Below are 20,843 nucleotides of genomic sequence, written 5' to 3' on the forward strand. Positions count from 1 at the left end.
TTTTGTTTCTTTTGAGATAAGTCAATTTTCCTGCTCATCTAGTCCAAACCTCTCATTGTACATCTTGGTAAACTGAGGCCCAAGAAAGTTAAGAGACTTAATGGTATAACTGAGACTAGAGCCAGAGTCTCCTGACACTAAATTCAATGGTCTGTTATTCCACTCCTCTACTTCTTTGTAACTGGGGCTAAAAATGAACACCTTACATTTGAGTTACATGTTGCAATTTTCAAAGCATGTGTGCACACATTATATTGTTTAAGCTACAGAAAAATCTCAAGTGATGGTATTAAGGAGGTAAAGGGTTAAGTTACTTGCCTATTGAAACGCCACTAGTTAATGGCCTGAGTTTCCTGACTCCCAGTCCCAGTATTCTATTCCCTGAAGTATACCTCTTTTCTCACCAAACATTTTATTCTTACTTGGCCCTTCACAATTATTGTAGGAGAAGACGACCCAGGTCAAAGCTAGGGGAGATGCAAGCATGTGCAAGTGAGGCCCAGGTCATCCTTGGTGTATGATTTTGGAATCCCCTCTCTCAATCTCTTCTAATACTGCATTGGATAAATTTGGGGAGTAGATAGCTGATTCAATCCCAGATCTGTCATATTCTTGAGGCTATATGCTTGGTCCTCTAGATATGTGGGGGATTATGGCCATTATTATTTTGCAAGAGTGTCTATCATGGAGTCTCAGAGTCAGTGAGGGCAGATGTCATTTGATTGTTTCCTTGAAATTCTGAACTATGTATACCAAATAATGTGGCACCCAAATAACTTTGTACATTTCTGGTCCATCTAAATATCCCTAGTGACATTATCATTTCATAAGTTGATACTCCTGTGGTCCTAACATTTGTGGTAAAAAATAAGCATTAAACAAATCATGATGATGGTAACAAGAATAAAATATTAAGTACTTCAACTTTATATTCTATTATCATTACCTTTATTCTCTTGCTCCTTTTCATCACTTAATACTTCCTCATTTTCCATTGCTGCCCTTAGCATTTCAGCATCCCTCTTTAGTTTGTTTCTTTGCTTCTTCAACCCCTTTAAAATCCTGTTAGCTTTCCTTCGTAAAGGATTAGCCCATTTGCTGCAATATTAAAAGTTCAAAGGGAAACTTTATTTCTCAAAAGTGATAGAACAATAACAATGGCAGGTTATAAGGAAAAGGCTATTTGCCCACATAGCTCTCTACACATTCTGACCTGATTGCTTAACTCACCGAATTTAATAAATCTAATAGAAAGTATTACACTTGACCCACTCACATTTATCATTATAACCATTATTAGTAGTCTATTTAGTATCATTTTGATCATTGCATCTTCTACAACAGGAATGCTGTCCTACTTCCCTCTGCTGACAATATCAACCACAATTCAAGGCTCAGCTTATATATTATTTGTCTAAGAAGTTTTCCCTTTCACTCCTAGCCTATAGGGATCCTTTCCTTCTATGAACGTCAGTACTAAATAGTCATAGTTCACATTACATTATCACCTATAATTTTATAATTTTTCACTTTCACTAACTATTGCTATCTTTGATATTCAGTTCTGTACTTCCTTGCATTTGTGTGGACAGTGGGTGGAGGGGAGTGCCTTGAGAGCCTATCATAGGCCAAGAACTTGGCCAGAGGCTTAATATAATTTATCTCATTTAATTCTCACAACAACACTAGAAAGCAAATATTGTGTTTTCTATTTTGCAAGTGATTAAACTGCGGCTTAAAGAGCTTGGATAACTTACCCAAGGTCACACTGCAACATTAGCAAATAATAACTAGTAATAACAAGTGTGTGCCAAGGCTTATGTATAAGCACTACATGTGCATGATCTTAATCTTCATGAAGACTTAATGAGGCAGGTACTGTTTTCATAATTTCCATTGTCAGATGAAGAAACTGAGGCACAAAGAAGGAAAGTAACTTGCCCAAGAACACCAGACTACTCAATAGTGCAGCCAGGATTCAAATCCAGACCTGCTTCGATCTAAAGCACAATCTCTAAACACAAGCCAAGGAGAAAAAATAGGAATGCTCAAAGAAGAGGTAAGGATGGGAACCCGCAAGAGAAAGAAAAGAAAAAATATTTGCATGTAAGATTATGAAGAGGCAATTACAAATACAGCCCTATCCTTAGCTCAATGTACAGAATAGGACATCTAGTCCTGAGCTTAGCTATACAGCATAACCAGGTTCTGACCATGTGGGGCCCAGAGATAGATAAGACTGCCTTTGAAATGATGACTTTGAAGGTAATACTCACTTTTCTTCACTAAAACTGCATTACTGGGTGTCACTGAGCTCCACTAAGTAAGACTGATATGAAACAAATAAATATATTTTTCTCAAATAATCATCAAAACAGTCTCCAGGCATAAATGAAATACTAGGTGAAGACCAAATTTATATTTATATGATATGGCCTCTTTATATTGTACAGCTGTAAACTACAGTCTCAAAAAAATAATAATTGAAGCAACCATATAGTTCTCAGCCCCTTGGGGCCATATGTGTTTCAGAATGCAGAATATTTTGAATTTTATTTTCTATTTTTTATTTTTCAATTACAGTTGATATTCAACATCATGTTCGTTTCAGGTGTACAGAACAGTGGTTAGACATTTATATAACTTACGAAGTGTTCCCCCTAATAGTCTAGTGCCCACCTGACAGAATATTTTGGATTTTAGAAAGGCAATATGACATGACATACTGAATATTACATGACATTCCCATGGGGTATTGGGCAGCATCTCATGATCTAACGAAGTAATATTTCTACAACAAAATATATGAATTTACTCTAAGCATTAAATAACAACTGGGAAGTATATCAGGTTAAGTCAGATGAAGTTTTCCTGCCAAGTGAGTTAGGAAAAAAGTTTTAGGTTTGCAGAACTATTTGAATTTCAGAAATTTATATACAAAATTGGGGACTTACACTTTTTTCTAATGCTCTGACTTTAATATGTCTTACTTCACATGTTTAAAATGACTATGTGGGGTTTTTTTTAATATATCTTTATTGATTTCAGAGAGAGGAAGAGAGACGGAAAGAGATATAGAAACACTGATGATGAGAGAGAGTCATTGATTGGCTGCTTCCTCCACACCCCCACAACCTGGGCATGTGCCCTGACCAGGAATCGAACCGTGACCTCCCAGATCATAGGATCATAGGTCGATGCTCAACCACTGAGCCATGTCGGCTGGGCCGTAACTTTTATTTTAAATTTAATGGTTTGTATTTCACGTTAATTAACAAAAAAATGTAACAGTGTTATTATTTCAGAACCCATTTCACTGGTCTAAGAGCAGAAGATTTGGTTTTAGATTCAGCCTTCTAACATGCATTACTGAGGTCCAAAGCTAGATATTCTAGCCAAAATGTAATGATAATGCCTAAGGTGGAAACTAGGGGTGAAATTATTTGTTAAGTGTCTTAGAGATTTTCTTCTTTTTATGTAAAATGTCATATATTGTGGTCAACATACTCACACTTGAAATGTACAAATTAACTTATCCCAGATCCATTCACTCACAGACACATTTGCTCATTTATGAAATAAACATTATTTTAAAAACTAGAGATAAAGATAAATAAGGCATGGGACCTGCCTTCAAGGAGCATAAAATTTAGAAGGGAAGACATATATAGGCTGATAAATATGTCACACTGAGATAGCCCAAGTAGAGGTAAGCAAAAACCTGTAGGAGATAAACGGGAAGAAGCCTGACCTAGTCTGGGCAGGAGGTTTGGGGTAAGCTTTCTAGGTGAGGTGACAACTAAGCTGAAGTCTGCATTCTAAGTGGATTGAGCCACGTAAAGGAGAGTGGAGAAAGGGAGATGTATAAGAGCATTTCAATCAGTGAGTAAGTACACTGTGGAAAGTTCAGAGTGGTGAGGCAGCATGTTGTTTGTTAACATTAAGTGGATTGGTGTACCTAAAAACACTAAGTAGGCCCATTGGGAATTTCTAGTGATACAGATATGTACAGTTGTAAGAATTCCTTTCTCTAGGAATTCCTAGGAGCCTAAATCTAGAAACAGAGAAGTGGTGTATGGATTCAGTTGCAATGAAACAAAGGAGCTGGAAAGAATGGATTAATTAATGTATGGGGTAATAAGATCTAGGCTAAAAAAATCAGATTATATTAAAAATATAGAAAACTAGGGGAAAACATAAAGTTAGAGAGACTAGGGGTCTCAATGAGTACAGGTATAGCAAGAATAAAGACAAGAAATACCTAGAGGACAAGGCATCTTTGGCTAAAGAGTAGTATTTTGAAGTTTACATTTCATAGCCTCAGAGGTTTAATTTTTGACAAATGTCAAGGTTCAGGATATGGGCATGAAAAGTGAGTGGCCAATGCAGAATACAGTAGAGATTCCTCAGAACTGAGTACATTAGGGAACTTTGAGGTTATGGGGTTAAATGGCTCATAACTTGGTCAATGAGACTGCCCAGAAAGATGATCCAATGGAGAGGAATACAAGACCTGTCAAGTGCCTTGACCAAAGTAGAAGCCCAATAAGTATTTATAGAAAGAAACAGTAAATAAAATGGCTGAACTGGGAAGTCTAATGTAGTTCCAAATGGCCTGCATACTAGATTCAGGTGGAGTGCTTTAAAAAATACAAATTTAAGGACCAAACCACAGACTTCTTATGTCAGAATCTCTTAGGTAAAGCCTGGGAATCTGTATTACTAAATATTCCTGAGGTTACTTCCATAGAAGTCAACTAAAGACCAGAGTTTGAGAAACACTGGTCTAGTAGGTAGATTTTCCCATGTTTCTTAATAAACTCTAATTCATTACATAAATATATATTCTTTAAGGCAGTTAAAAACATAGCATCAATTTTATAGACGGGAAACTTTATAAGTTTAATTTATCACTTGCAACATCACATAGATAGAAAATCCACAGAAATGAATAACTAGATTATTCCAATCATTATTTACTGAGTTTCCTACCACATGGTCTAGAGACCAGTGGTTCTCAAACCAGGATGTACATGAGAATCACTAGTTAGGCTTGTTAAAACACAAATTTCTGGCTTTAAACCCAAAGTTTCTGATTCTGTAGGTCTGGGGTGAGACCTGAGAACATGTATTTCTTACATGTTCCTAGAGGAGGAGGAGGATACTGGTACAGCAAATGATACATGGGGTCTTCTAAGAAATATTATTGGAGCTATAGGATGAGTCCAACATAGATAACTTTGAAAGCTAAAGTGCTTTGAGTAAATCTGAAGCAATTAGATTCCATTGTGTTATTTTATCTACATTTCTATTCTTGTTATTTCCTATAGTAGAAAAAGCAACAAACTCAGGAGACAGAATGAAGCCTTGTTGTATCACTATGTAATCTTGAGCAAGAGGACAAATCTCCCTGCAGCTCTGTTTGTTTTTAATATTTTTAAAATTTTATTTTATTGATTCCATAGAGGGAGGAAGGAGGGGGAGAAAGAGAAGAGAGAGAGGGGAAGGGGGGAGGGAGGGAGGGGAGAGAGAGAGAGAGAGAGAGAGAGAAAGAGAGGGAGAGAGAGAAAGAGAGGGAGAGGGAGAGGGAGAGGGAGAGGGAGAGGGAGAGGGAGAGGGAGAGGGAGAGGGAGAGGGAGAGGGAGAGGGAGAGGGAGAGGGAGAGGGAGAGGGAGAGGGAGAGGGAGAGGGAGAGGGAGAGGGAGAGGGAGAGGGAGAGGGAGAGGGAGAGGGGCATCAATGTGAGAGAGATACATTGCTAGGTTGCCTCCTGAATGTGCCCTGACCAAGGATGGAACCTGCAACCTAGTCATGTACCTTGAATGGGAATTGAATCTGCCACCTTCTGGTGCATGGGATGCATTCCAACCAAATGAGCCACACCAGCCAAGGCCCTGAACCTCTGTTTTGAAAGTCACATAAGACAATGTGTATGAAACTTTATATAAACTGGAAACCGCCAAACACACTAATTGCTTTTATCTATACCTTTTTATGGGGTGTGACTTTCTACCTTAGATACTTGTATATATCCTTTATTAGACTATGTGTCCTTTGAGAGCACAGAACATGATCTGATTCACCCTTTTATCCTTCATAGCACCTAACACAAGGCTTCGAATATTCTTGGATGCATTAGAAGTTCTTGAATGATATATAGAAATGAAACTACACATGTAGTCTGGCAGAGCCTTACATGTTGGATTAGAAGGAAAGTAGATTAGGAGTCCAAGTATATGTCCAAACTGGGTTGACAAGCATCCTTACTCACTACCTCCTTCTTAAGATCAGCCATACATTCTCACTGAAGTGCCAGGAAACTTCTCCAAGACTCAACTCTTAGCCATCTCCCAAACCCCATTGGCAGCCCCATCCCAGGTATTGTCATTCTGATACCCTCCTCAGTCCCCAATCCTGCCTTTGACCTTAGACACTAACTAGCCTTGTGTTTTGAACTGATTGGTTGTGTCCCTAAAATTCATATTTGAAGCCCTAACTCCAAGTTTGGTTGTATTTGAACATGGGGCCTCCAAAAAAGTGATTAAGGTTAAATAAGGTCATGAGGGTGGGGTTCCAATTGGTAAAATTAGTGTCATTATAAAAGCTAAAATTTTAGGTTTTTTTTACTAAACCCAAAGAGCTTGTTCTTTCTCTCTCTCCCCATTCTTGCATACATCAAGGAAAGGTCATGTGAGCACAGAGCAAGAAGGTGGCCATCTGCAAGCCAGGAAGAGAGCCCTCACAGGAAACCAAACCAGCTGGCACCTTGATCATGGACTTTTAGCCTGAAGATTAGTGAGAAAATAAATGTCTATAGTTTAAGCTCCCCTTTCTGTGGTATTTTGTCATAGCAACCCTGGAAGACTAATACACCTTGTTTCCCTTTCACTCCTCTCCTGAAACCACTTACCGAGAATAGCAGTTGAAAGCATAACAAGGCCTGAACTAAGCTGTGACAATAAAATGGGATAAGAGGCAAATCCCAGGTTCATTCCAAAGGAAACAAACAAAAATAATTACCAAAAAATTTTAAATAGGTAATAAAAATGGTAATTAAAAACTAAAAAAAATAATAATAATGGGGAGACTAAGAGAACATATTACATATTAAGGATAAAGTAAATAGTGACAGATGACTCCAAGATTTCTAGCCTGGGAGACTAAAGAAATCACTGACATAAATTCATAGGTGTCAAGGGGATATGATTTGGAAGAAAAAGAAGATAACTTCAGTTTTGCACATGTTGCACTTAAAGTGCTAACAGAATATCTAATTCTCGAAGGCAGGTGGAAATATGGAACAGGTAGAGTTGAAAATTTCAGGATTCAGATTTAAGAGTCATTCATCCAGAAAAGCACAGAATATTATGGTCAGAAAAGACCTTAGCAATTACCTTACTCAATTCTCTACTCTAGTTTTATGAGAAAACCAATACCAAAAGAAGTTAAACTCAAAATAAAACTGGTAGTAAATACAGAACTATAACTATAGCACAGATCTTTTTAAATGTATTTTCTGCTACATACTTATAAAATTCTTGGTAGATGAGACTAAGGCTTTGGGAAACAACTACAGTTGGGAGAACAAAGAAAAGAAAATTGAGATGGATCAGAACAATAAGAACAATGAAATCCAAGGAAGGAAAGTTTCAAGAAGGGAGCAGTCAACAGTGACAAAAAAAAAAAAAGTGAAGTTAAATGGGAATTGAGAAAAGGCCACTACATTTGACAATGAGGTTATTAGTTACTTAGGAACAAACTGTTCTTTTTAATAGTAACTACTACTCCAGAATTCTCAAATGCTGCCCTTGGAGTCCTTGCAATGGGAACACCTCAGATATATAATCCACATATAATGAGGTTCTCTTATTATTTCAGTAACTAAATTACCTTGAACAGGGTCTAAGAAGAAGAACCAGCTTCATGTAAATTTCAAATCTATAGTGACTCATGTTAGGAGCAGGGTTCCAGTTTGCTCATATTCTCATCTGATCATATTTTATCAGAGTTCTTAGAGCCTAGTCATACTTTTAAAATTTATAGGCTTTATTTCCTTTCTCTGAATTCATATGTATATAATCTTAGGAACTTGAAACCTTTCAGCAGTTGGCTAATTACTGCAAAAAGCTTTCCAAAATAAGATTACTAATTATATTGTATAGTATAATGAAACACACAAACATGGGAATTTGAAAATGTAAATGCCTATTTTAAAAATTCAGTGGGTGATCATTTTTAGGCAGTTTTCAACACACTTACTCCCAATTCTTTACCTCCCATTCTAAGAAAGTAAGTGGTATTAAGACTATCTGCATAATGAAAACAACAATATAATACAGAGAATCACACAGCAGGATTTGTCTAAATGTAGAAACTTTCAGTAATAGCCATCTGGCAAATAGCAGCATTGAAAGTGTAAGGGAGATGTGCTATTTACATCATCTGTATATCAGATGATCTACAATCTTAAAAAGCATGGGATTTTTTATTAACTGAAAGAAAACAGTTTTGTCATTTTCAGGATGAGTTTTGAATTTTTTTCTTAATTCAGAGTTACAAATTCAATCTGATAGGAAGAAAAAGAATATGAAAATGCAGTTATCTAAGTTTAATAGGCATGGTATTATAACCTTTTAATTTTTCATCTTACCAAAGCTATGTACACACATTATACAGATGCTTAACTGGCATATGCGTACAAATTAAACTTTATCTAAAACTGGATAAAGATTAGAAACTGAATTTGCCACTCAGACTAATGTCACTGGCACTTTATAACTATAATGGGAACAATTTGGCCAACCCCTACTCCTCTCTCCCCCTAGAAGCCACCCTCCTCTGCTTCCTTTTACCCCCATCCACCTGATCTTTTCCTTCCTTCATATCTACATAAATTTTAAGCCTGCCAGTGACAAACCTAATGAGGCTTCTGATCCTTATTAATGAGAATAAAAATAGACCTTAAGTAACCTTGAGGATGTAATCAATTTCAAAACACATCTTATATGGGAGTTTAATAAGGCTATTTTCAGCAAATTCTTAGAAAGCTTTTTACTAATGTGCTCTGCTCCCATTTTTATAATGTATAACGAGTTCAAGCTGGTTTGAGCTCTCTCTGTGCCTGAGCACCTGAACTCAAGTCAACTGGAAGTAAACTAGAGATTCAGTTATAGATTATTCTAGTGGCAAAGTTCAGCCACCTCTACTTAGAAATGACAAGCAGTTAAGGGGTCTATAGAGAGGACACTTCTTCTGGATGTAATGAATTACGTGGGAGGGTCCCCTCCCCACTTAACCTAAATCTGGTCCTCTCTTCAAAATTCAGCTCAAATAGTACTTCCACCCTGGAGTTCACCCTGCCCTCTCTGACTCATCCTGATTCTCACTGCCTCTGAACTTTTAAAAGTCATTGCCACCACTCATTTTAGTTCTTCATTATATTCCATTTTATATTGTTATTTAACATGTCATGCTTGGGACTATTTTAAGGTAGGTTTAAGCTTCTTAAAAGTAGGGCCTATGCCTTAGAGATTTCTGTACCCTCCACAATACCTAACACAAGCAAACAGTGACTGGACATGGTCAAATTGTGGAAAGCATGAATTAGGCACCAAAAGAATGAGATACATTTGACACTGGAAAGTGATTATCCTCTTCATCTAAACTGCTTTCACTTCTCCTACCTTCTCATATTACTTCTCATTTCTCATTTCTCCAACTCTTGCCAGTTGTTAGCTCCTTAGGTGATCTATAAATAAGAAGCACTGTCCAAATGGCAGAAGCTGGGGAATGTCAAAACATCATTTACTTTGGCTTACCACTGAAGGTCAAGAGAGGAGAGCTACAACAGCTTTCTCCTGAAGAAATGTATACTTGACTTATAGGACTGGATCCAGGAGGAGGACGAGCTTAAGAGTATCTTCCAATTTCTCAAGTGTTCTTCCAACAAAAAGGCCCAGATCATGTTACTGTAGATCTGGATTTAGCTTTTAGCCCTTCTGATTTAGACAAAAAACTGTGATTGGCTTCTTCCTTTTTCTTTTTTAAACCACTACATATTGATTTTACTGCTGCATCTATTTTCCTTTCATGGGATCATTTATTTTACCTACTGCAATATTTTAACTATCTCTTTGTTCTTTGAAATGAAAAACAGGGAGTTAAGGGGATAGTTCTAAAGAGGTATCTTTCCCCACAAAAGGGGAGTTTTAGCAGGCTTTGGACTCCATTTTAGCTCCTTGTTTGCTATCAAGGACAGGATCCTTGTTCTAACACAATTCTTTCCCTTGCCTCTAAAATCAGCTTACTAGGTCCTAGCCAGTTTGGCTCAGTGGTCAGAGAGTCTGCTCGAGGACTGAAGGGTCCCGGATTCGTCCTGGTTAAGGGCACATACCTGGGTTGCAGACTTGATTACCTGGCCCTGGTCCAGGTGTGTGAGGGAGGCAACCAATCGATGTGTCTCTCACATCGATGTCTCTCTCTGTCTCTCTGTCTCTCTGTCTCTCTCTCTCTCCCCCTTCTACTCTCTGAAAAGCAATGGAAAAAATATTGTCAGGCAAGGATTAAAAATAATAAAATGAATAGAATAGAAGAATAGAATAGAATAGAATAGAATAGAATAGAATAGAATAGAATAGAATAGAATAGAATAGAATAGAATAGAATAGAATAGAATAGAATAGAATAGAATAGAATAGAATAGAATAGAATAGAATAGAATAGAATAGAAAAATAATTTAGAATAGAATAGAATAGAATAGAATAGAATAGAATAGAATAGAATAGAATAGAATAGAATAGAATAGAATAGAAATCAGCTTACTAAGAAAAGCTGACAGTGCCCCAGGCACCCTCAATCAGCCACTGTTTTTGGAAATTCAGCTAAGCAGCAAGCTGAAACTGACACCTGCTCTGAGGATGCAACAAGCAGCTCAGGATGACTGAAGGAATATATGACTGCTGTACAAAATAGTAAAATTAATTAATTAATTAATTAATCATAGTAAACCAAAATTTATGGTGTTCAATATATGCACACGCACACACACACACACACACACACTTTTCACATTGTTCCAGTCTCTTAACCAGTTCATACTGTACAAAAAGGAAGAAAATATATTCTTGTCAGAAATAATCCTTTGGAATTCATTTTAGAGAAAAATCTAGTGTACCTGAACATCCTCATAAAACTCCTTGGCAAAGAAACAATAAAGATGTCATAATGAAATTATTATACCAGCCCTATTATATAACAGACTAAATTGTAAGACATTATCTTAGCCACCAGTTTCTAGCAAATATCATTTCATTTTTATTTATGGGTTATCTTTGTATGAAATGAAGGTTTGGAGGGAAGAAAGGAGGTGTCAAAAAGTCCACTCCTATTCCCAAACACCTGGGAAAAGAAAGAAAATGAGAGCAGCCTAGGAATAGAGATTACCAACTCAGTATAGGAAAACAAGTAAAAACTGAGAAAATAATCTATTGTCATATGAAAACTGGAAGAGCTGAAAGGCTGTGACTCAACAGTGTCTTCACAGTGCTCTGAGAAAGTGCTGTGAGCAATGAGAAAGTTTGAATTACTATAGGACTGCCTTCCAGGCTAGCCAACTCCATCCACTATATTTCCTTATTTGTTGAGCCATTCATTTATTCAATAAAATATATTATGCTTCCACTATATATGAGGCACCTTGCTATGAACTGAAAATACAATGACACATTCATCAGACTCAAGGAAAAGATACAGACAAGAAAAAAAGACAATGATTTTTACAGAAAATAAGGTAATGTGTATAAGTCTAAATCTTCCAGTGAAATCTAAACAATTTTTGGTAACTCAAATACCACTCCCTCATTAACATGAATAAAAACATTAAACATGTTTAATCCTCAACAGGCACCTTTACTTTACCAGAAAATATACAGAGGTACTTACTCTTAGAGTCATGTTAGTGCCAACCTTGCATTTGCACAAACCTGAGAGTGCCTCCTTAAATTTTGTGCTCCAAGTACCTCACTCACTCACTCTACCTAGTCCCAGCCCTTCTCTGTCCTTCCACACCCACTCTGTTCCAGTAGCTGGGGAGCTATTAAAAAAAAATAAACTAAAAGTATCATGCTAATAGTGCACTGGGATTTTATATAAGATGCTAAGAGAAAATGTGATACAAATTGGCTTGAAGACAGACCAAGGCTTTAAGACCCAAAGGTAGATGACCATCTACTGCATGGAGACTAGCATTTGTGGGAATCCTTCTGATCTGCAGTTTAAAACCATCTCCACTCCACACACGACTCTCACCAGCTCACAGATTTAAGTTTTCATCCAATTGGTATTTTGTTTGATGAGTCAATGTACAGACTATGTAAAATGTCTTAAATTTATGGAAAAATAAAATAACATGTATTTTAAAATGTGATGGTAATTCTACTTTTAGGTTTTTACTGAGCTACCTTCTTTTAAACAAAAGGGACCCAAACATAATCCCTGTGTTTCTGGAATGTATGAATAAATGAATCTACACAGAAATATCCAAGTATACTCAGCATTCAGCAAATGAAAGTTTATGTTTGCCTACCTTCTCCAGCGAAGAGAAAAGCAATAAATGGGCAAACATCCCAGGATGATCATGCTGAACACACCAAACCCAAACATCCGGAATATCTGCAAAGGCTCTGTTGGTTTAATTATATCCTGTTATTTTTATGACTTAAGCAAGAGAAGCAAATCTGAGCTCTTTCATAAAGTCTTTATAAAAATTTTCAGTTAATAAGATAAAATAAGGAGGTATTCATGTGATAGGTAAATATACTTGCTACTTTTAATAGCAGGAGTTTATGAAATTTTCTTGAAACACAACTAAAGTCTACACTTAAATATGTGCCTCCCAGTGGAAGCCTTAACAAAATGATCTTGTTTCTGTTAACAGATTATTATGATTCATATTTCTTCCTATGGGCTAAGTGTGTCTTTCTTTGACCATATGTTATACATCCTAGAGCACTCAAAGAGTGAATTAATCGATGAATAGTTAACTTGATAAAGGAATGGTGTCTTAAATGTTTATTTCTAAATTATGAAACATTAAATTAAACAAATATCAAGAATGTGCAGATGAATAAGTATATTTTATCCTGAAATGCATTCTAATATGATTGGGGAATTATAAGTCATGGTTCAATTTTTCCCTCTACAAGAACCAAGTGTCTCTTCTCACATAATATAAAGACTAAACTGATGAATAAATTATAAACACCATGTAACAGTGTTAAAACTGCAATTCTATATTCATGATCAGATTTCAGTTTCCATTATTAATACTAGATGCTCAACAAAGAACTGTAAATTAAATAGTGACTATATTAACTCAAGACATTGCTTTTCATGCATCCTTTTGTAGTATTTGTTAGTGTTTAATCATATCAAATATGTCCATCATGGGACTCACTGGTAATATGTCCCTACTATCCAAATGAAGGAGCAAAAACAGATTGTCTAGTTCTCAAAACTTTGAAAAGAATAAAAATTTTAATAGAAGAACCTAATTCAAAAACAGTAAAACCAAGAGAAACTAATACACAGACCTTAACAAGAAACATTTAAGTCTACTGTCACGTAATGAGATGCAGAAAATAAGATAAATGGGAAGAAGTCTACCAAGGAAGAGTAAGTGGGAAGAGAAAAGTAAGCTAAGGCATGTCTGATTGGTATATTCTCCCAGGCATTGACAGTTACATGTCATAGAGCCCAGAATCCTTGGAACAAGACAGATAGTGGCTATAGCAAAAGAAGAGACTGACTTCGAACCGCCATAGTCACATTTAATGGCTAAGCAAAATTTGCTCATGAATAGAGGCCTGGCCACCGCAGGACATTCTATAGACAGTATTGCTCTAGTGCTGGGAGCCCCATTTAAGTGTGAAGCTGGGAGAGCCAAATTTAAATTTATGCCATTGTGACCTGGTTATTTAATTTTTTAAAATAGAAATACAATAAATGTAAGAGGATGAACTTACTATTACTTAGTGGGGCAAAACAGCGGAAGTTATTGGTCCCAAATGATGAATAACAGCATTTGTTTTCCAAACACTCACTCTTGTTAAGATTTTGCAGATTATTGCAAGCCTTCACCTCCTGATTCTCCTTTACAACACATGCTTTTAAAAACAAACAAAAAAATTCAGCGTGATTAATAACCATTTTTCCTAATTAAAATAACTACTGCAAGACAAAAAACAAACATTTAAGCTGGTACATTTAAAGAAAAGATTGAATGACATACAAATAGCGATGAATGCTGAAAAAATAAGAGTTAAACTAAAAATTACCACAAAATTATTTAGCATCACATTTTCTATTCTAAATGAACTGCAGAAAAACATAAATTAACAGCTCATTGGTAAGGTGGTTAAAAGGGCTATAAATTGTAAGCCAAGTAGTAGTGACATAAATATAACACAGAAGGAGCTAAATAACAAGAATAGGCCAAAATGCCCTTAAAACTAACCCCTTTAAAAAAAAAGTGCAACAGATATCTTCTCACTCATTTATTTTATTTTATTTATATTTAAATTATATTTTATTTTTGATATTATCCCAGATATCTCCCATTTCTCCCCCTTTGCTCCCCTCCACCCAAACCCTGCCCTCCCCTCTTTCACTCAGTTTTACTAAGCTTATTGAATGCATCAATGAGAAGGAACGTACAATGCACACAGTTTACTGCTAGAGAGGTAAGGTAAGTGATACTATTGAGATGACCTACTTTCTGTGAACACTTGTCACACTGGCACTACAATATATTTTAAGATTCTTCCTTTAGAACTTAAGTTATGACTCTATAATTTTGAATATTCAATGATTTATGGCATGAATGTCAAGATTCCTGCAACTGCAATAAAGTCATACATATACGAATCTGTAAGACTCGCAAGTTCAAAGAGCTAATTTTTTAACTACTTTAGAAGGGAAACAATTGACAACTAGAAGGCAGATAACAGATTGTTATTCAAAAATAAAACCTCTACAGTATGGCCAGTATAGATTAGGTTCAATCTCCAGTACCGTCGACAACTACACACTGACGTTTTATGATGACTTTAAAGTTCCTCAACATCAGCAAATAACAACATAATGGTTATAAGCATATTTTTACCTCATGGTTTATTTTATTATATTCTTCTTCTTTAAAGAGTGGCAATTCCTGATGCTAAGGTAAAACTGAGCCAACTATTCACTAGGCCACCTATTTGGGCCAGTTACCTTGCTTTGCAAACAGTACTCCTAATTTTCACAAGAAATTCTAAAAAGGAGCTTTATAACTTCCATTTAAAAAATAAACAGATAGCCCTGACCAAGTGGTTCAGTTGGTTGGAGCGTTGACCATACACCAAAAGGATGCAGATTCCATTCCTGGTCAGGGCACATAACGAGGTTTAATCCCTGGTCAAGGGCATATGGGAAGCAACCGATCGGTGTTTCTCACATCAATCTCTCTTCTCCCCCCACCCCCGCCAAAATCAACAAAAACATATTCTTGGGTGAGGATTTAAATAAATAAATAATAAATAAAACACATAAAGGATCACAGTAACTTGTGCAAGACCACAAATCTAATGCATTACCAGTTGGCCTGGATATTCATTTCCCAAGCATTTCAGAGTGAGAGTTTGCTTACTTTGTTGTTATATACTCTAAGCTATCAGTTCTTCAAATCTGTCAGGGCCATAGTGACTCTCTATGAAATACCATGTTCAGGACTGCTCATGAAATACCATGTTCAGGCTTGCCATCACATACCCAGAAAAGAGTGACAATAGTCAGGGTCTGGTCAGAGATGGGATGGACTTCCTGTGTGCTGAGTTCCTCACTATCGGCACTGTTGAAAGATCACTTTCCAGGAATGGAAATCACAGAAGATATATATTTTTCAAATATGTCTTTATTGATTTCAGAGAGAGGAAGGGAGAGAAAGAGAGAGAGAGAGAAACATCAATGATGAGAGAGTCATTGATCAGCCGACTCCTGCACGCCCCCTATTGGGGATTGAGTCCGAAACCCTGGCATGTACCCTGACAGGTAATTGAACAGTGACCTTCTGGATCATAGGTTGATGCTCAACCTCTGAGCCATGCCTGCCAGGCCATAGAAGAAATTTTAAGTCATAGAAGAGACAGGACTAGATGATCTCTAAGGTCCTTCTAATGCTGAGTTTCTGTTATTTTATACTTAAATTGCATCTGATGAACTTTATGGCAGATACTAAATTTAACTTCCAGACTTAAATTACTAAGAGACACTTGTAAGTTTGAAAAATGAAAGGGTAGAATAATTTTTATCAGGTTTAAGTATATAATTTTCTCCAAAGGGGGAAGAATCATGTGACCTCTCAAGCTTCTATGCCAGTCTGTCTCAAGGTTATTACTTTAATCTATAAGAGATGAATCTTTTACATTACAAACAACAGCCTAATGACAGACAGACTTTTGTTTTAGTGCTTAAATGACAAGAGTGTTCATATTCAATTATACAAGGGAGGGAATAAATTTGTTAAAATTATCTCACATTTTATGAACTTGTTATTCTTTTCAAAGAAAGCAATATATATATATATATATTCATAAATATTTAATTACTGTTTTGAAATATTTGAATTAACTTAGGTCAGATGTTTCCCTTAAAATGGAAGTTTGATTTTGTTGGGCAAAAACATCTCATAAAATTGGTTTTGACTCAACTTACTGTGCCAGGTTGGAGGAGTATTTTGGAAATGCAGATAGGTATCTTATTCAGATTTTTTAAAGGTGACTTCAGTGTTTGTATAATGTAGTTATAGGTAACTATGGGACAGTTTCCATTTGCTCTCTTCATAAGCTCTAACACTTAAATTATCATTTGTTGTTGTTTATGACCAACTTTTGCACTAATTAAACCATTCTTTTAGCTTCACAACATACCACCTTCTCAGATTTCTCTTTCTCCACTCAATTTGACCATGATAATATTTTTAATTTATTTAAGGAGCTCATTTATTTTGCTATTCTCATTGGTAGTAGGTATTATAATGGCTGTTTTGTATTTCATGAAACCAGTATAGAGAAACATGAAGAGAATTATGCAAGGTCACAGAAGAATTCAGTGCTAGAGTCTGTGATTAAACGATGAATATAATTTTTTCTTATATATGAACTTCAAATATTGTAAGAATAAATTCTGCATCATTTTTAATGAAAGCTTCATCTTTGTAATTCATATAAGTCAATTTATTTTAAAGTTTCTCCTTGAAAGGGCACCATGTGCTATACAAAATGAAACATTGTTTATTTGTGGTTAATAATTCTCAAGGATCATCATGTGCTTGATAAACACATTATATACAGAATCACAAAAAGATGATGTGACTTGAAACCTGAAATTTTTATCATTAAAATAGATGGGAAAACATCAGATATGTTCTGTATATCAGAGCCACACAGCACCTTAATGCCACAAAAGACTGATTTCACAAAATTGGGTCAGGAACTAAATTTCAGGCAATGCCATTAAGGTAAATTGTGAAAGGTTTAGATATTTGTGAAAGAAAGGTATTTTATAAAGAGTAACAAATATATAACAGACATATATGGAGTTCCTTTAAAATGCTATCTCAGTTCTTCCTTGCAATTCTTTGTGGTAAATATTTTCATTTTAAAGATGAGGACATTGAGGTTCAGAGAGGTAATCTTGCCTAAGACAACGGGCAGAGTCAGGATGAAAACTCAGGTCTATCTTACTGCAATGCCAATAGATCACACTGCCTCCTAAACATTTAAATACTATTTTCAAAACATGGACATTAGGAGGGGGGAAAAAATCAACCAAGAACTTACTTGTCGGAAAGAAGAAACTTAACAGAGCTCCCCACGCAGAAGTTTTTTCCAGAGATTGTCCATTAGGATTTTCACTGCTCCATGGAATATATTCGCTTTTGGACACAGAATTCGAGGACCCTTAATAAAAAAGTGAAATTATTAATCCCAATTTATAAAACATTTATAAACTCTCTATGACTCCCAAAGTTAATAATGGAAAGTCTAAGAGCTAACAGATATTGTACTTGCATCTCATAACAGATTAGGTCCCATTAATACTGAGAATGTCACAATGCTTAAACTATAGGCCAGTACATGTCATTGTTGTGCTGTAAAGTGACTTACAATAGTGAACTTGACTCACAAACAGCACTGCCATTCAGAGGCCCAATCAAGTAACTATCTGGAAACAGTATATACTCTAACTAAATCAGACTCCATCACAGAAACTTTTGGAAAACATGTTGGCTTCTTTATTTACTGATAAAAATCAAGGCCTTAGGAGACACTGCAAAACCTTCGTATCCTTCCTTACTACTTCAAACAATCTGCTTTTAGTTTCATTGGCATAATTCCCTCTCATATTAGGGGAAATGATATGCACCTTTGTTTCCATGACATGTCAATATCATTAAATATTCTCCAACACTATGTTTAATAACTTCACAGTATTTTATTATACGGCTCTATTACAACTGAGTAAACCGTTGCGGCAAAGAAAAGCACTTAGGTTGTTTAAAATTCATTGGTATTATAAATAATAGTGCAGAGAACTCATAAATACAAAGAACAGATTGGTGTTTGCCAGGGGTGGGGGGTAGTGGGGAGAGTAATGGGTGAAGGGGTTGTTCCCAAGGATGAGAGAACAGGGATGTTAAAGGGGATTTTATAAAGTTTGCCATATGGTGAGTGATATCAACCTTGTTTGGTGTCATGATAGCTTTGATATGCTAGTCATGTATATTTTTTTGTATACTTTTAAAATACATAAATAGCAAAAGTTAAACACATCCAAAGATATTTAACTATGTACCACCTATAATCAACTCATGTAATGCTCATGGTACTCACAGCACAGTTTGGAGAATACTGTTCCAGTTAATTTGTAAATAATTCTATTTCTGTGTAGGTAAGAAACTAGGGGTAGAGGGCAGGGTAAACATGTTTGAGACTTTTGGTTCAGGCCTTCACTGATTACACCTGTGTAAGTAAATATTTAATTGCCTCCTCCATTTCAAATGCCCATTGAAATGACCAAAAGATCTATAATGCTTGTAAACCCAGAGAACCAAGAAGGATGCCATCTGCCATTGATATACCAGAAATTTGGAGGGCTTTATGAAAGATAGGCCAGGTTAGACACGACTTAGAGAAGTTGCAGCAACTTGTGTTTCACCTCAGGCTGTGGTCAACTCTGTCAGGCAGGGGCTAGAGTACTTGGAGTTGGGGGATCAATATCCTGGAGCAACTCCAGAGAGCATGCCATCTGCTGAAGACAGGTGGGGCGGTGAGGTAGGTTAGTGTTTGGTGAGGTAAAGTCAGAGACAGAAGGCCTTTCTGCGGGGAGTAAGGTTGGTTATGAAGGGAGATTGGGTGAGAGAGGCCCGTAGGGCGGAGGAGAGGGGAGGGCAGGCTCGTGGGTGGCCTCTCGGTGGGTCCAGAGAGAATACTCACGCAAAACAAAGTAGTAGCACAGCAGCATCACGACAGAGATGATGAGCAGGAACAGGACCAAGCGATTGTGGCCCCACATCTTCTCCAGAGACGTGCGCCTCTCGGCTTGGAGGCCGCGCACAGACGCCTGCCAGCCAGGCTGAGGCGTAGCAGCCATGATGGGATGGCGTCCAAGATTACTGCTGCCGCTTAGGTGCGACGCCACCGCCGGGTTCTCGGCAGCATAGGGGGCATCACATCTGACCAGCCTTACGCGCGCCCCTCTTAAAGGCCTGGTCGTTCCCCTGGTCTTCCCTTTCGAGCATCTCCCTTCCGAAGGCATGGCTCTACTTCTGACTAGCCGACAAGATGCCTCCCGGCCGACAGCCCTTCACCCACAAGCCCCTGGGTGCTGACGCATGCGTGCTACCCCTGGGCACCACGTGCCAGACCTCGTCCTCAGGCCCTGCTCCTTTTTAACAGCCGGCTGGATATCTTGTGCCCTTTCCCCCACTCTAGGCCTACCGTTTCTACTACTTGTTAATTACTGAATGAATAAATGGAGCCTGAGGTCCGCTCCAGGATCATGGCGGTTTGTCACAGATCAACAAAATGGCCTCTATGTTATTCAGACTCCAGCTTTGACTGCTAACTCTTACTCAGATTTGGTCCTATTACAGGCACTGTAGTGCCTATAGTCACTACAGTTACTCATTACTGTATCGACTAGCCAAATATGTCTATTTAAATGTAAATTTTGATTAATAAAAAGTTCATATAATTAAGAAATCAGTTCCTTACTCACAGTAACTATACTGAATATGGTAGATATTCAACAGCTTCTTACACTTCAGTAGGACCTTTTAACTGGAACAAAATGGTATTTGCCTTGAGAGACCTTAAGATTGAGTTACAAATTTATGAAACTATAGGAAACATGAGAGCATGTTACAAATACTCAGTGATTTAGAACACTTACATGTATTCCCATCATTTGCTACTAATGAATTGGATGACCCTAACTGCATTCCTCTTGCTGGGACTCCATGCTGCATGTATAAAATGAGGGAGTTAGCATTGTCTCTAACACCCTTTCTTCCTCTAAAATCTGATCCTTAAGGAAAATCCAATTAAATTGCTTAGCTTGGGCATGCCTGCAAAGGGGATGTGTAGGTAATGCTGGCATACTTGCTACTTGAATTTTATTCGAATGTTCTTTCCAATATAAATAGGCATTCCACAGGGGAAAGGAGGACAGAAGATTTCATATGAAAATAATTCTTGAAGCTTAGCACACTCCACCCAACCCCATCTTCACATATAGGAGCAATTCA

General features: G+C 36.9%; 1 protein-coding gene across 1 annotated transcript; it reads right to left on the reverse strand.

Annotated features, from left to right (window-relative positions):
* Window positions 1–926: 926 nt before the first annotated feature.
* FMR1NB (FMR1 neighbor) lies at window positions 927–19,852 on the reverse strand (the record flags this gene model as incomplete). The annotated part of the gene is made up of 5 exons (XM_081126344.1): window positions 927–1,098; window positions 12,585–12,681; window positions 14,023–14,163; window positions 17,875–17,994; window positions 19,531–19,852. 5 exons carry the CDS (start codon window positions 19,850–19,852, stop codon window positions 927–929), a joined length of 852 nt encoding a protein of 283 aa, XP_080982470.1.
* Window positions 19,853–20,843: the final 991 nt, after the last annotated feature.

This window comes from Miniopterus schreibersii, assembly GCF_964146895.1.
Source record: "Miniopterus schreibersii genome assembly, chromosome: X".
Classification (NCBI taxonomy): domain Eukaryota; kingdom Metazoa; phylum Chordata; class Mammalia; order Chiroptera; family Miniopteridae; genus Miniopterus; species Miniopterus schreibersii.